Source organism: Phoca vitulina, unplaced genomic scaffold (assembly GCF_004348235.1).
Source record: "Phoca vitulina isolate PV1807 unplaced genomic scaffold, GSC_HSeal_1.0 scaffold40, whole genome shotgun sequence".
In the NCBI taxonomy this organism is placed as follows: domain Eukaryota; kingdom Metazoa; phylum Chordata; class Mammalia; order Carnivora; family Phocidae; genus Phoca; species Phoca vitulina.
Window position 1 is genome coordinate 1,277,222 of NW_022589743.1, and position 12,970 is coordinate 1,290,191.

A 12,970-nucleotide genomic window follows, 5' to 3' on the forward strand; every position below is an offset into this window, starting at 1 on the left:
GTTTGAAGACATACAAAACCAAATACAATCAGAACAGTGCTTTTAAAGAGTTGGGAGTCACCCTGCTGAAGAAAAGGTTTAATGTTTTGGGATATCTTCCAAATGATTGATTTTTCTGTTCCCTATGGAACCATATTTTTAAATGTCCATATAGTCAATTCTTTATTATCTGAGCTAGTGATATAAAAGTCATTACTCAGACAAGCCAAAAATAGTTTTTCGTTATAAAGTATTTTGGTAGCATATTTACCACAATTATATTTTGCAAAGACAATCAATAAAGTTAAGTATGTATTCACTTAGCATGCAGGTGAAAGTACTCTGAAAACATAATATTGTAACGTTGTGCCCTGGAAGGATAAGTTCAGGTGCTTTATGTACCATACAAGTAGGGGGGCCAACAGTCCCAAGTTGCCTGGGACTGAGCAGGTTCTCAGGTTGCTGACTTTCAGTTTTAAAACCAGGACAATACAGAGATGGGTCGGCCACCCTGTATACAGTACCCACCCAAGTTGCTTGTTGACAGGTTGGCTGTTTGACTAGGTGGTAGGTAAAAATGAATTTAAGGACAAAAAATTAGCTACAGAAAACTCACAACTGAAAAGAAGACATACTGAAAAAGGAGAGCTAACTGGCCTACAAACATCTATAGATTTCAGAGCTTTTTGCTGCCAATACTATATATCTCACTACCTAAGAATATCTCAGTATCAGTTATATTTAAAAGTAGTTTTGGACTATACATAAAATAAAACACCAGTTTTGTTTTGTTTTTTAATACCAATGGCAAACAACTGTAAAAATGCCTAACTACAAAAACGAGCAAAGTTAAACTTATTCTTCCAGCTATACTAGTTTTTATACTTAAACTTTGCCTTTTGTGTAAATACTGTTTCAATAGAACTAATTCTTGAGTTCAAATTCACATGTATGAGGATGAAAACCACCTCAACGTAGAAAAGCAAATAAATTGTAAAGAACTATTAAATAAAATTTCTTAAAGGAGTTAAAAATAAAGATCACATTTTAAAAGTCATACTATTTTAAGATTTAGTGTTAACAATATTACCAATTCTTAATAGTCTGATTAATGGAGGGAGGTATTAATGAAATGTACAAATAACTTATTTATTTCAATTGACTCATTAGATTTCAATCATAACCCTTTCCCCACACAAGTAAAGAGTAGCTAAACATAGTCAAAGTGATAGATTTTCACCTTCTCTGGCTTATTCAGTCTGCCCTCTGGTGGAAGTGCTACTGAACGGTAAAATGGCCAAAAGAGAGGCAGCAGGGGAGAAACAAAAACAGGAGAGACAGGGAGAACTGGATAATCCAGGGGTGGCTAATAATGAGGAGTGGTATTTTTATTCTCCTCTGAAAAGTAAATCCAACAATTTCTGGCCATAGGCCAGGCCTTAATTTTAGTTCAATCTCACCATCTGGCTGATAGCTTCTTAGCTCAATTATTGGGTGAATATCTTTCAATCACTGTATTATTTAATTTGAACGACTTCTTCCAGGTATTTTGATTATAGCTGAATTTTTCTGCTGGGGTGGGGAGGAGAAGGAAGGTATGGGAGAGGAGGCAAAAAGCCCTGCTTTAATTCTAGATTAGCTTTCTCTGTTATTTCATGTTCTAAAGTCTCTTAAAAGCAACTGGAATCAGTATGACAGGGTAACAAAGTGAATCAAAAAACACATTAAAAAGAAACATATTAAGAAAAGTACACCAGTCCTAATTCTGCCTCTGCCAATAATACGGTTCCAGCAGTGGGACCACAGGCAGGCTTATTTAAACTCCCTGGATTTCAGTTTCCCTATCTGTAAAGTAAAGGGGTTAATTTTATTTATGTTATCTTCCAGTTTTAAAAAGCTTTACATGTGAAAAATAGCTTATATTATTTGTATACCAGTAGAAAAAAGGCATATACTTTCCGCACCATCCAATATGAAATGTGAATGTAGGACAACCTAAAGTTGAAGGTTAGTGTACTTCCTCAGCCCTTGTGCCTCTTCTCATTCCCCAATTCATGGGGTCTTCATGGACAGCGAAAATTTCCAACGAGATGAAAACACTTTCAGACAAGTAAGCATTTTGCAAATAGACTGTAAATCAGAATTAGAAAATTTAAACTTTTCTTTCCTCTAATAAAATTGTGTGCTGTGGTCATGCCAGATCAAGGTATAACATATTTCCTTTTTCAGGTTTTTCTTTATGTAATGCTCACTTCCTAATTTGGGGTCCATTCAATTGTCTCTTTTAGAAAAACAGATTTTTAAAAAGCATTTTTATACACTATAATTTTGGGGGAAAGGAAATGTATAGTGTCAGTTATCTACTTAGAAATATTTCCAAATTACTCCTCAGGAGATTAACAATGGCATTTTATTAGAGTTTTCTTGACTATATCTTTCAGGTAAGACTGGTATCCAGTATTCACTACACTAGAGTAAAACTGACTACTAGTACAATCTGATGATGGTTTATATTTGGAAGGCAGATTTTCAAGTGCTAGTACTAGTTGGCCACCAATCACACAGTGGTTCAAGATGTATCACTAGCTACGGTTGTGGTTTCCTTGGGTTGGAATACAGAGGCTTTACTTACCTACCTCCTAGGAAATGGAAAAACAATCAGTATATTAAAGGTGTTTTGAGAAGCTCTGAGACTTAAATAGAAGCCGGGAAAGAAATACATCATTGGGTGCTATGTTCTCCTGTAGACTAGGTTACAGAAAACTGAAACTGAGGCCACTGATGTGAAAAAGAAAATGTTAAAGAGATTTTTTAAGAGGATCAACAGCACCTGAGCTCAATGAGATTCATGACCGGTCTGTTTACCTGCTGCCTCCTCCTGTGGCATTGTGGGAGTTCTTCGGGGCCCCTGTGGCCCACTGTTCTTGTCACTGTTGTTTTCCTCCAGGCTGCCTGTGGGCTCCTGGGTTTTCATCAGCTGACTCAAAAGAACTGCCAACATATTCTGCATGTCAGCTGGTGTGCTTGAAGCTTCAGAGGTTGTCTGTTCTGCTGAAGGCTGGACCACTAGGGCAGGAGGTGCCTCCTTCAAAGACTCCTCTGGGGCCATGGGCTCTGAGTCCTGCTGCTGGGAAGTGGCTTCAGTTAGGGCATTGATGGATTGGTTCAGGGCCTCCAGCTGCTGCTGCATCTCTGGGTTGGAGTGGATGTTAAGCAGCTGAGCCATTTGAGGGATGCTCAGGTCGGTTTGGCTCTGCAGCAGATTCAGTAACACTGCCAATTCACTTTGATTCAACTGCTGTGTGATGTCACCGAGGCCTGTGGACAGACAGTGGAGCCAATATAAGAGGATGAGGCAGGTTAAGGACCTTTGCCTTCTTCAACTGGCAATAACAACTTACAACATTCAATGTATGAAGTTTCATTTTGAGTATCTCATTTTTCATGCCTCAAATTATCAAAATAATTTGTTATTCTTTATATTTTCACTTAAAAATATAGGAACAAGCTTAAACATCTCTGTACTGTGAGTAAAAGTGATTTCTTTTTACCTATATTCTTCAAGGTCAGTGACTTATAACCCTTATTGTACATCAGAATTACTAGGAGAGATTGTAAAATTCAGATGCCTCAGTTTCCATCCCCAGAGATCTGGCAATTGTTCAGGAGTGTTTACTTTTCAAGCTTCCCAGACGATTTGAATGTGCAGCCAGTGTTAAAAACCACTCTAGTAGGTGGACAGGGAAGGGAAAGTGAGCCATGGAAAGAATACCTATAGTTCAGAAAAACTGATGGTACCAGAGGAGAACTACTTTACTGTAATAGTTCCCTATTACACAGTTTTGGATATATTCAGATCAAATAACCTTCTACAGAACTAACTACATTTAATAGCAATTGTAATTTAAATGATTAGATTCTAAGAAGGTCTTAACAAATCTAACATAAACAGAGCTCCAAATTACATGTTAGAGAACCATGGGTAAATGAACCTTAAATATGGCCCAATTTACTGATTTATGCTGTACATCTAGTTGAAATATAGTATTCCCACTTTCTTGAAAGGAAAATAATCTATTATAGACTTTCTAGACCACACGTACAAAACTTGGTTTAGCTGCTTCTCCTCATAATGAGGTCACTTCTTTATTAACGCTTTAGTGGCTAAAAACTAAAACACACACACCTTTGCACTTGACCATCAAAACCTGCCCTCATGTCCTTAAAGCACAAAAACTCCATCCCAGAACTGACCTATTGCATCCCCAGTTCCAGGCTCCACCTTGCCAGGAGCAGGCTGAGGTGGTGCTGGGCTGCTGTTCTTCACAGGCTCAGCACTTGTCCCTGAGGTAGTTTCTTTCCGAGAGGCTTTGGATGGAGGTGGCTCTTCTATCACAACACCACTCTGTCGCTGTCGTCGCCGTTTCTTACTCCATAATTCATGGCAATCCTGCCAGTGGGGAAGGCTGCAAAAAAAACAAAGGGGAAATGTGTGGGGGACTGCATCAGTGAGTGAATGGATGAACAAGAGATTAAAATGTGAAGGCAAAGAGCAGAGGGAAATGGAAAGAATAACATAAAAATTACTAGAAATATTAGTTAATAGATAGTAGCAGTGTAAAAGGGATCATGGCATATGGTAGTCTGAGGAAATCAAAGTCCAAAAGCCCAAGAGATTTCTACAGTGAGAAATAAGGATCTTGCTAATATCAGAGACACGCCTACTATATAAATGCCCACATTCCAGTCAAATAGTTAATTAAGTCTTACAACTGTTCTTGCTTTGTATAACAAGAATATAGGAGAACTTTAGTGGTCAAGTTTCAATTGGGAATAAATAGGACAGAGATGACTGGCTTGTTAGTATCTACAAAAAGTCCAAGTCCAGGCAAGGTGGTGAACCACTGAGTATAGTATTATTAAATCACCTTTGTGTAAAATCAATTTATGTGTTATCTGTTCTGTGAGGACCAAAAAATGGGTTCTTTTCTTCTTTCTACCCACTGAATTTCCCTGACTCGATATTTTGTGGGGTTTATTAGTATATTTTAATATATTTAATATATTTCCAGACTTCTTCATATTCGATAATACAAACAGTCCTGGCAAGTCAAATCTTATTACACTAAAGATTACCGGAGTCAAAATCTCTCTATAATAAGAGCTTCCAAATTTCAGTAAAAAGCTTATGTATTTCAAGCCACATTCAATGTATCAAAATTCTACTGCAATAAATGAATCTGGACATTTCTTTGGAACAATTAGATTTATGGTTACTATCGACTCAGTCTTTAAATACTGTGTATTTAAGATAAGATAGTTTCTTTATGTAAGAAAAAAAATACGCAAAGACTCTGACATGAAAGCTATAACACTGTCAATGATAAATTCAAAGATACAAGACTTTTTATCTGCCAAATGTGAAACATTGAGTGTAGAATCTCAGACGATTCTACAGAATACAGAAAATATAGAAGATTCTGATGAGAGAGAGACATTCAAAGACCCTATTTTCAACATCAAAATTCGGGATATATGACCTGACAGTGATGCAAACTATTTAAAATTAGGACTGTCCTTCCAAATGTGGGCTATACATGGTCACCCTAGACATAGGAGATTCAAGCAAATGAAATGGGTAAGAGCAAAATCTAGAAGGAATACTTTCAAAGCAGTTGTAGTACAGGGCAATATATGCTGGGGATTCAGGGACAAAAAGACAGCTTGAGTCAAATTAGAACAAATATCCTATCTAAATCTATTCCTTATTTAAAAAGAAAACATAAAGCAGTAAAACAAACCTCTTATCAACCATAATACTCAAGGGCACCTCTCCATTCTGGACTTAGCCATTTGCAATTCCTTCTAAAAACCTATTATTTTGAGTTTCTCATCTCCTCAGGCTTAGTGAGAGGTTTAGGGTCACTATCTGGCCAGCAGCACTTACTCTGGAGGATCCATTTTGCTGAGCTCAACATCTTTAAGGAAGTCACTCTGTAAAGTCTGTTCAGCTGTGCAACGTTTGCTAGGATCTAGTGTCAGCATGTGGTCCAGTAAATCAAGTGCTGCTGAAGGAATGCTGTGGAAAGAACAAGTTCACAATGACCCCAGAATTCTTAAACCTGTAACCTTGTGTCAAAGGTCTCTGAATTTCCAGCTCCATGTAAAACTGTGGAAAGGGAGCTAGAAGCTGGCTAAACAAGCAAGCAGACTTGCTCCCACACTGGATTTATGCAGTGCTATAATACAGGTATAAAACATGAAGCCAGCAGTTCCATTCCCTTTTTTATCGTGGGAAGACCAAAAGGACTATGAGAAAATTTATATATTGTTCACAACAAAATGATTTCCTATCATCTAAAGCCTTTAGTGGTGCCTAGCTGGCTTAGTCGGAAGAGCATCAACTCTTGATCTCAAGGTCTTGAGTACCAGCCCCACAATGGGTGTAGAGATTATTTAAATAAAAACAAACGGTGGCTCAGATGGTTAAGTGTCTGCCTTTGGCTTGGGTCCTGGGATCGAGCCCCATGTCGGGCTCCCAGCTCAGCGGGGAGTTTGTTTCTCCCTCTGCCTCTCCCCCTGCTTGTGCTCTCTCTCTCAAATGAATAAATAAAACAATAAAAAAATAAAAAAATATAGCCTTCATAAGAGAAAATTACAACAGCACTATGATAAAATTCATATACTGTTCAAAGATAAAATGTTTTCCTGTGGTGTGCTGCCATAAGTTGGAACAACACTAACTCCCCAGGCCAGGAAAAAGTCAAGTCTAAATACCAGTTAAACAGAGAAACAAGATGTACATTTTTGCCAAACTCACAAAGAGAATTCTTCTCGCAGACGCCTTCTATATTGCTTCTTCGGTTTCATGGTATTGAAATAGGGCAGCTTGATAACATCAGGCCACACAGCTGGACAAGGGCTACCACAGAGTCGACTGAAAACAAAGCAAAAAAGCCAGAACAAGTAGTAAGTGAGTCACCATTGTGAATTCTGGAGATTACAGAAGCAGAAATTATTACCTCCTGAGGTATGGGGAATCTTAGCTTATTAAATTAGAGGGCATGCAGAAAGGTAAAACCTGACCTCACTGCTTTAAGGACAGAAGGAATAGGACAGAAACAACTGGTTACAAGGTAGTGAAGAGAAAATCCTGGCAAAAGAGTCCAAAATAATCCATATACTTGGTTCTGTAAAACATGTTTTTAAAATCTCCATAAAAGTTTTCATTATCAATTTTGTTCTGTTCAGTAGTATTAAAGTGATGAGCTGGTCCTATAATGTCCCTATAAGGAAAACTGGCAGAAGAGAGCCTAAGAAATTTTGATAGAAAACTGAATTTAATGCATAACAAATAATGAGTTATACACCACCTTTAATTATCTGTTTACATGCTGTACCACTTGCTAAATTCTGAGCTCTTTGAAGGCAAGGACCTATCTTACATATTTCTAAATCCTAAAGTTTAACAGAGAAAGGAATTTGTTATAAACAGGACTAAGGCCTGTTTGCTGAATAAATCTGATCTTAATCTAACCTAGGAATGAAACAGCCACACTGAAAATGGCATGCTTTTATATGAAGAACTAATAAAAAAAAATTGCAAGACCTAAAAAGTCTAAAAAGGGGGAACCTAAAAGGTAAGACCTTAGTAAGACCTAAAAAAGGGGAATACAACTTCTTTACACCTACAGTCTGTGACAAAATAATCTGAGAAACTTACTTGGACATAAGAAGCATAAACTCATTTAGTAGAATGGACAAAAAGTATTAGAAATTAGAAGATGTGACCACCCATCACACCTGGGGACCTAGAGCACATGCACAGCTGTACCTGATCAGTTCTAGCTGAGCCAGTTCCAGATTGGCTTGAAAAATAGGCTTCTTTGTGAACAGTTCCCCAAGGATGCATCTAGAAGGAGTAAAATTGAGAGGTCAAGAGAGATATCCCTAGAACCTAACCTGTCTCAATAAACTTTTATAGTCTATCTGGCTGCATCTGATATACCATGTTGTAAATAAGCCCCAAGCTGCAGTGTCTGAGTTTTGTAAAAGAAAATATTTCTCGAAGTGAGAATAGATAATATAAAGAATTTATATTTACCAGGAGATCAAACTTTTGCCACCTATTAAGTCTATAAGCAGAGAAAATGAATCAGAATCCTTTTCTATCAATTCCATTGTAAATTAAGAAGTAAAGACTAAAAAACCCATACTTCAATTTTACAAGGATGCTCAGCAGTTCCTATAAAGAAATTAGCTTTTCCACTCATTTGCTCTGTAAAATGTGCAATATACTACAGCCCTCTTAGCACTGTATTTATAAAGAAACATTTACTGTCATCAGATACCAGTTTCAACAGGACTTTCAAACACAATATGCTTAAATGCCTTTTCCATTTTGAAAATGTCTTCCAAATTATACTGAAATATTTACGAAGTCCCCAAATATGTCTCCACAAATTACTTAATTACAAAAGGAAAACTAGTAACTATTTAGTGGGGAAAAAGACAACACCTTAATTAAGTGTCCAAAATTAATATTACCAATAAGAGGGAAACGGTTCACGTAAACACAAATGTGATAACCTGAAAGGAACACTTATGGACTATTCCAGCCAAAACTTTATAACCTGAATCTATATAGTAGCCGGTCTGTCCTTCAAAAATGTGAATGTCATGAAAGACAAAGGCTAAGGACTGTTTCAGAGTAAAGAATGAGAACTAGGGGTGCCTAGGTGGCTCAGCCAGTTGGGCATCTGCCTTCGGCTCAGGTCATGATCCCAGGGCCCTGGGATTGAGCCGAGCCCCGCATCGGGCTCTCTGCTCAGCAGGGAACCTGCTTCTCCCTCTCCCTCTGCCTGCTGCTCTGCCTACTTGTGATCTCTCTTTCTCTGTGTCAAATAAATAATTAAAATCTTAAAAACAAACAAAAAACAACAAAAAATGTAAATGTCATGAAAGACAAGGCTGAGGACTGTTTCAGAGTAAAGGATGAGAACGAGGGGCACCTTGGTGGTGCAGTCAGTTAAACCGACTCTTGGTTTCAGCTCAGGTCATGATCTCGGGGTCCTAGGATAGAGCCCCGCATCGAGTTCTGTGAGCTTAGCATGGGGTCTGCTTGAGATTCGCTCTCCCTCTCCCACTCATGCACTCTCTAAGATAAATAAATCTTAAAAAAGTTAAAAAAAAAAAAAAAAGAATGAGAACTAAATGTAATACATGATACTGGATTAAATCCTCTATCAGGTGAGGTATTGTTTCTAGGATATTATTAGGGTATTGAAAAAATAAGAACATGGAATGTAAGCTAAACAACTTAAAAGATAGTGTATCAATGTTAAATTTCCTGAATTTGATAATGGTACTGTGATTATATATGAGATATATCTTTGTTCTTAAGAAATGTATATTAAGGGCAACTAGGTGGATCAGTCGGTTGAGCATCTGCCCTCAGCTCAGGTCATGATCCCAGGGTCTTGGGATTGAGCCCCAGATCGAGCCCCACATCAAGCTCCCTGCTCAGTGGGGAGTCTGATTCTCCCTCTCCCTCTGCCTGCTGCTCTGCCTGCTTGTGTTCTCTAATAAATAAATAAAATCTTTTTAAAAATGTACATTAAATATTAAGAAGGGAAAGAGCACGATATATACAACTACTTTCAAATAGTTCTGGAAAAAAGATGTGTGCATACACACACACATGAATATAAAAGCAAATGTGGCAAGATGTTAACAATTAGTGAATCTAACATGAATAAATCTCAAAATAATTATGCGGAGTAAAAGATACAAGAGGGAAAAAGAATATATACTGCATGATTCCATTTATATGAAAATCTAGAAATGGAAATCAATCTACAGTGATAGAAAGCAGAATAGTGGTTGCCTAGGAATGGTACAGTGTGGACAGGAGAGAGATTACAAAGGAACGTACAGAAACTTTCAGCAGTCATCATTATCTTGGTTGTGGTGATGGTTTCACTGGTGTATACATATGTCAAAACTTAAATTGTACATTTTAAACATATGCAGTTTATTGAATACCTCAAAAGATTAAAAAATTTTAGTAAATATGGATGAAGGCTATACTAAAGTTCTTTGTACTCTTCTAGGAACTTTTCTGTACATTTGAAATTATATGAAAATTAACCTACATAGTTAAGTTTTCATAGTGTTATATTAGTTTCAGGTGTATAATATAGTAATTTAACAGTTCCATACATCACCCAGTGCTCATCACAACAAGTGTACTCCTTAATTTCCATCACCTATTTAACCTATCCCCCCATATCAACATAAATTCAAAACAAATGAAAACAAACTCCATGAATACTCTGTACTTTTTTGTATTCCTACAATACTTCATTTTTTGAAAAGTGGGAAAAGAAAGAAAATGGACAAAAAAATCTCTTCTCTGGCCTGTGCTTTGAAATCAGATTTACAAATACAAAAGCAGTATTTATAGTTTTACCCTGAATTCTTTAGCATGACTAAATTTGAGAAGCAAAACAAATCTAGTTTTCAAAGTTATTAGCACCTTTCTATTAGCATTTGTTAACCTCAAATGACAAATTCTTACTTCATATTCACTCAAACCTTATCCAGAAATTAGAAAAGTAAAAGTAGGGACACCTGCGTCGCTCAGTCAGTTAAGCATCCAACTCTGGATTTCGGCTTGGGTCATGATGTCAGGGTTGTGGGATTGAGCCCCATGTCAGGCTCCGCACTCAGCAGAGAGTCTGCTTGAGTTTCTCTCCTTATGCCCCTCCCCCTCCCCTCTCTCTCTAAAATAAATAAATCTTTAAAAATTAAAAAAAGTAAATGTAAAATTTAACTCTATTTCCGACATTAACCACTAAATCAAATTCCAAACAGTGTTGTCACAACTGGTAACATAAGGAAGAAGAAAAACAAACCTAGGTGGGTTTTCAGAATGTAGGCATAATTTGCTGTACTAGTCTTTCTAGTTTCTCCTTCACAGAGACTTCCACGGATCACCAAAGTAGTAAACTCACGTCAAATGTCTAGCAAAATCTTAATTCAATGAAGTTACTGGGCTTTAATTAAAGTCTAATCTATAATTTTAATTTCCAAGCTGTGTTTCGGTGTTTTATTTCAGTTTCCAGTTCTTTGGTGGGGAAGACATTATTATGTAATCAACACTTTGCTATTACACTGAGGTGGCAGGCTGCACACACTGAAATAATAGTACCAACAGAGCTATGAATTTTCCCTGTGTATCTTAATGGGGCGTTAACTTTAGAGCCTAGTTGTAACAATTTAAATGCTAATACTGTTAAAGCAAATAGTCCAGAATACAAACACACCCAGCTTGAGTCAGTAAAATTTAACTAAAGCTTCATTTGAGTTGGGTAGGCTACCACAGAAATTATGCTCTCCTTATCTATCACCCTTTTGAATTTTGAAATAAAACCCCTGCAGTGCTCCTTTTAAAGACTGACATTAATACAGGAGGGAATTAATGGGAAAAAAGGATATGCTTCACTTGCAAGTATCTATGTCAGAACCCTAAGGTATGGAGGTCAAGGACAGAGTGTATATGCATAAATCATACAGTATCAAAAACTATTAACTAACTTCTGGGGCGCCCAGATGGCTCAGTTGGTTAAGTGTCTGCCTTTGGCTCAGGTCATGATCTCAGGTTCCTGGGAACGAGCCCCCCGTGTCAGGCTCCCTGCTCAGCGGGAGACTCTGCTTCTCCCTTTCCCCTTGTTCATGCGCTTTCTCTCTCTCTCGCTCACTCTCTCTCTCAAATAAATAAATAAAATTTTAATAAAATAAAATGATCTCACAACCCTGAGATCACGACCTGAGTAGAAATCAAGAGTCAGGGGCTGGGGTGTCTGGGTGGCTCAGTCAGTTAGGCATCTGTATATTTTCCCACAGTAAAAAAAGCAACAATAATTGCTACCTCCTAGGGATGGCATTTATGTAAGTGTCAGGAAGAAGCATGGTAGATGCTTGGTCAGTGGTGGCTGAGATGGAACAGTTGGTGAGGCCATTCAGGTAAGGGGGAAATGTGTGTGTGTGTGTGTGTGTGTGTGTTGGGGGACTTATACACTACAGTGACATATAATGAGACGGAATAGCTGGTGAGGCCATTCAGGTAAGGGGGAAAGTGTGTTGTGTATATGTGTATGTGTTGGGGGGGCTTATACACTACAGGACATATAATGAAATCACCCAAAAGGCCTGGGTTCAAATGTGAGCTCTACAATTCCACCACCAGGTGACCCAGGGCAAGCTCTCCTAAGCCTAAAGTCCAGGTTCCCTCTCTGTGTATAGAACAGGCCAAGTCTGGGCACCTGGGTGGCCTAGTCAGTTAAGCATCTGCCTTCGGCTCAGGTCATGATCCCAGGGTCCTGGGATTGAGCCCTGTGTCGAGCTCCCTGCTCGGCAGGGAACCTGCTTCTCCCTCTCCCTCTGCCACTCCCCCTGCTTGTGTGTGCTCTCTCTCTCAGATGAATAAATAAAATCTTAAAAAAAAAAAAAGTCTGATGCTTAACTCACTGAGCCATCCAGGCACCCCAAAAATGTCTATGTTCCTAACACAGATTGTCTCTAAATATCATTTTCCTAAAAGCAACTAAAACTCTTTAGAGAATGGCTGATTCCAGGCATGGGGCACAAAATGAACAGGATAAGCTTGGAACCAGAAAACAAGGAAGGCTATTTATCAAACACTATGGGTGTCGGAAGGACCCACTAAACTTCCACGGACCAAACACTGGAAAATGTGAATAGGAATAAGATGATAAACGTAAGATTAAAACACATTAAAAACGTTGGGGCACCTGGGTGGCTCAGTCAGTTGAGCATCTGACTCTTGATTTTGGCTCAGGTCATGGTCTTGGGGTCATGGGATTGAGCCCTACATAAGGCTCTGTACTCAGTGGAGAGTCTGCTTGGGATTCTCTCTACCTCTCCCTCTGCCCCCCTCCCCCATACTCTCTGTCTTAATAGAGGAATC

General features: G+C 38.2%; 1 protein-coding gene across 8 annotated transcripts in view; it reads right to left on the reverse strand.

Annotated features, from left to right (window-relative positions):
* CDK12 (cyclin dependent kinase 12) overlaps positions 1 to 12,970 on the reverse strand; it is a 74,343-nt gene that overhangs the window by 31,429 nt on the left and 29,944 nt on the right. For all 8 annotated transcript variants that reach the window (XR_004302315.1, XR_004302318.1, XR_004302317.1 and 5 more), the window contains exons 9-13: positions 7,814 to 7,891; positions 6,800 to 6,916; positions 5,927 to 6,058; positions 4,234 to 4,445; positions 2,845 to 3,297 (exon numbers count right to left, since the gene is read on the reverse strand). Coding sequence is in view for 3 of the 8 variants with exons in the window: in XM_032428529.1 (XP_032284420.1) it covers positions 2,845 to 3,297; positions 4,234 to 4,445; positions 5,927 to 6,058; positions 6,800 to 6,916; positions 7,814 to 7,891 (992 nt within the window). In the remaining 5 variants the exon portion in view is untranslated. The remainder of the gene's footprint in view (positions 1 to 2,844; positions 3,298 to 4,233; positions 4,446 to 5,926; positions 6,059 to 6,799; positions 6,917 to 7,813; positions 7,892 to 12,970) is intronic.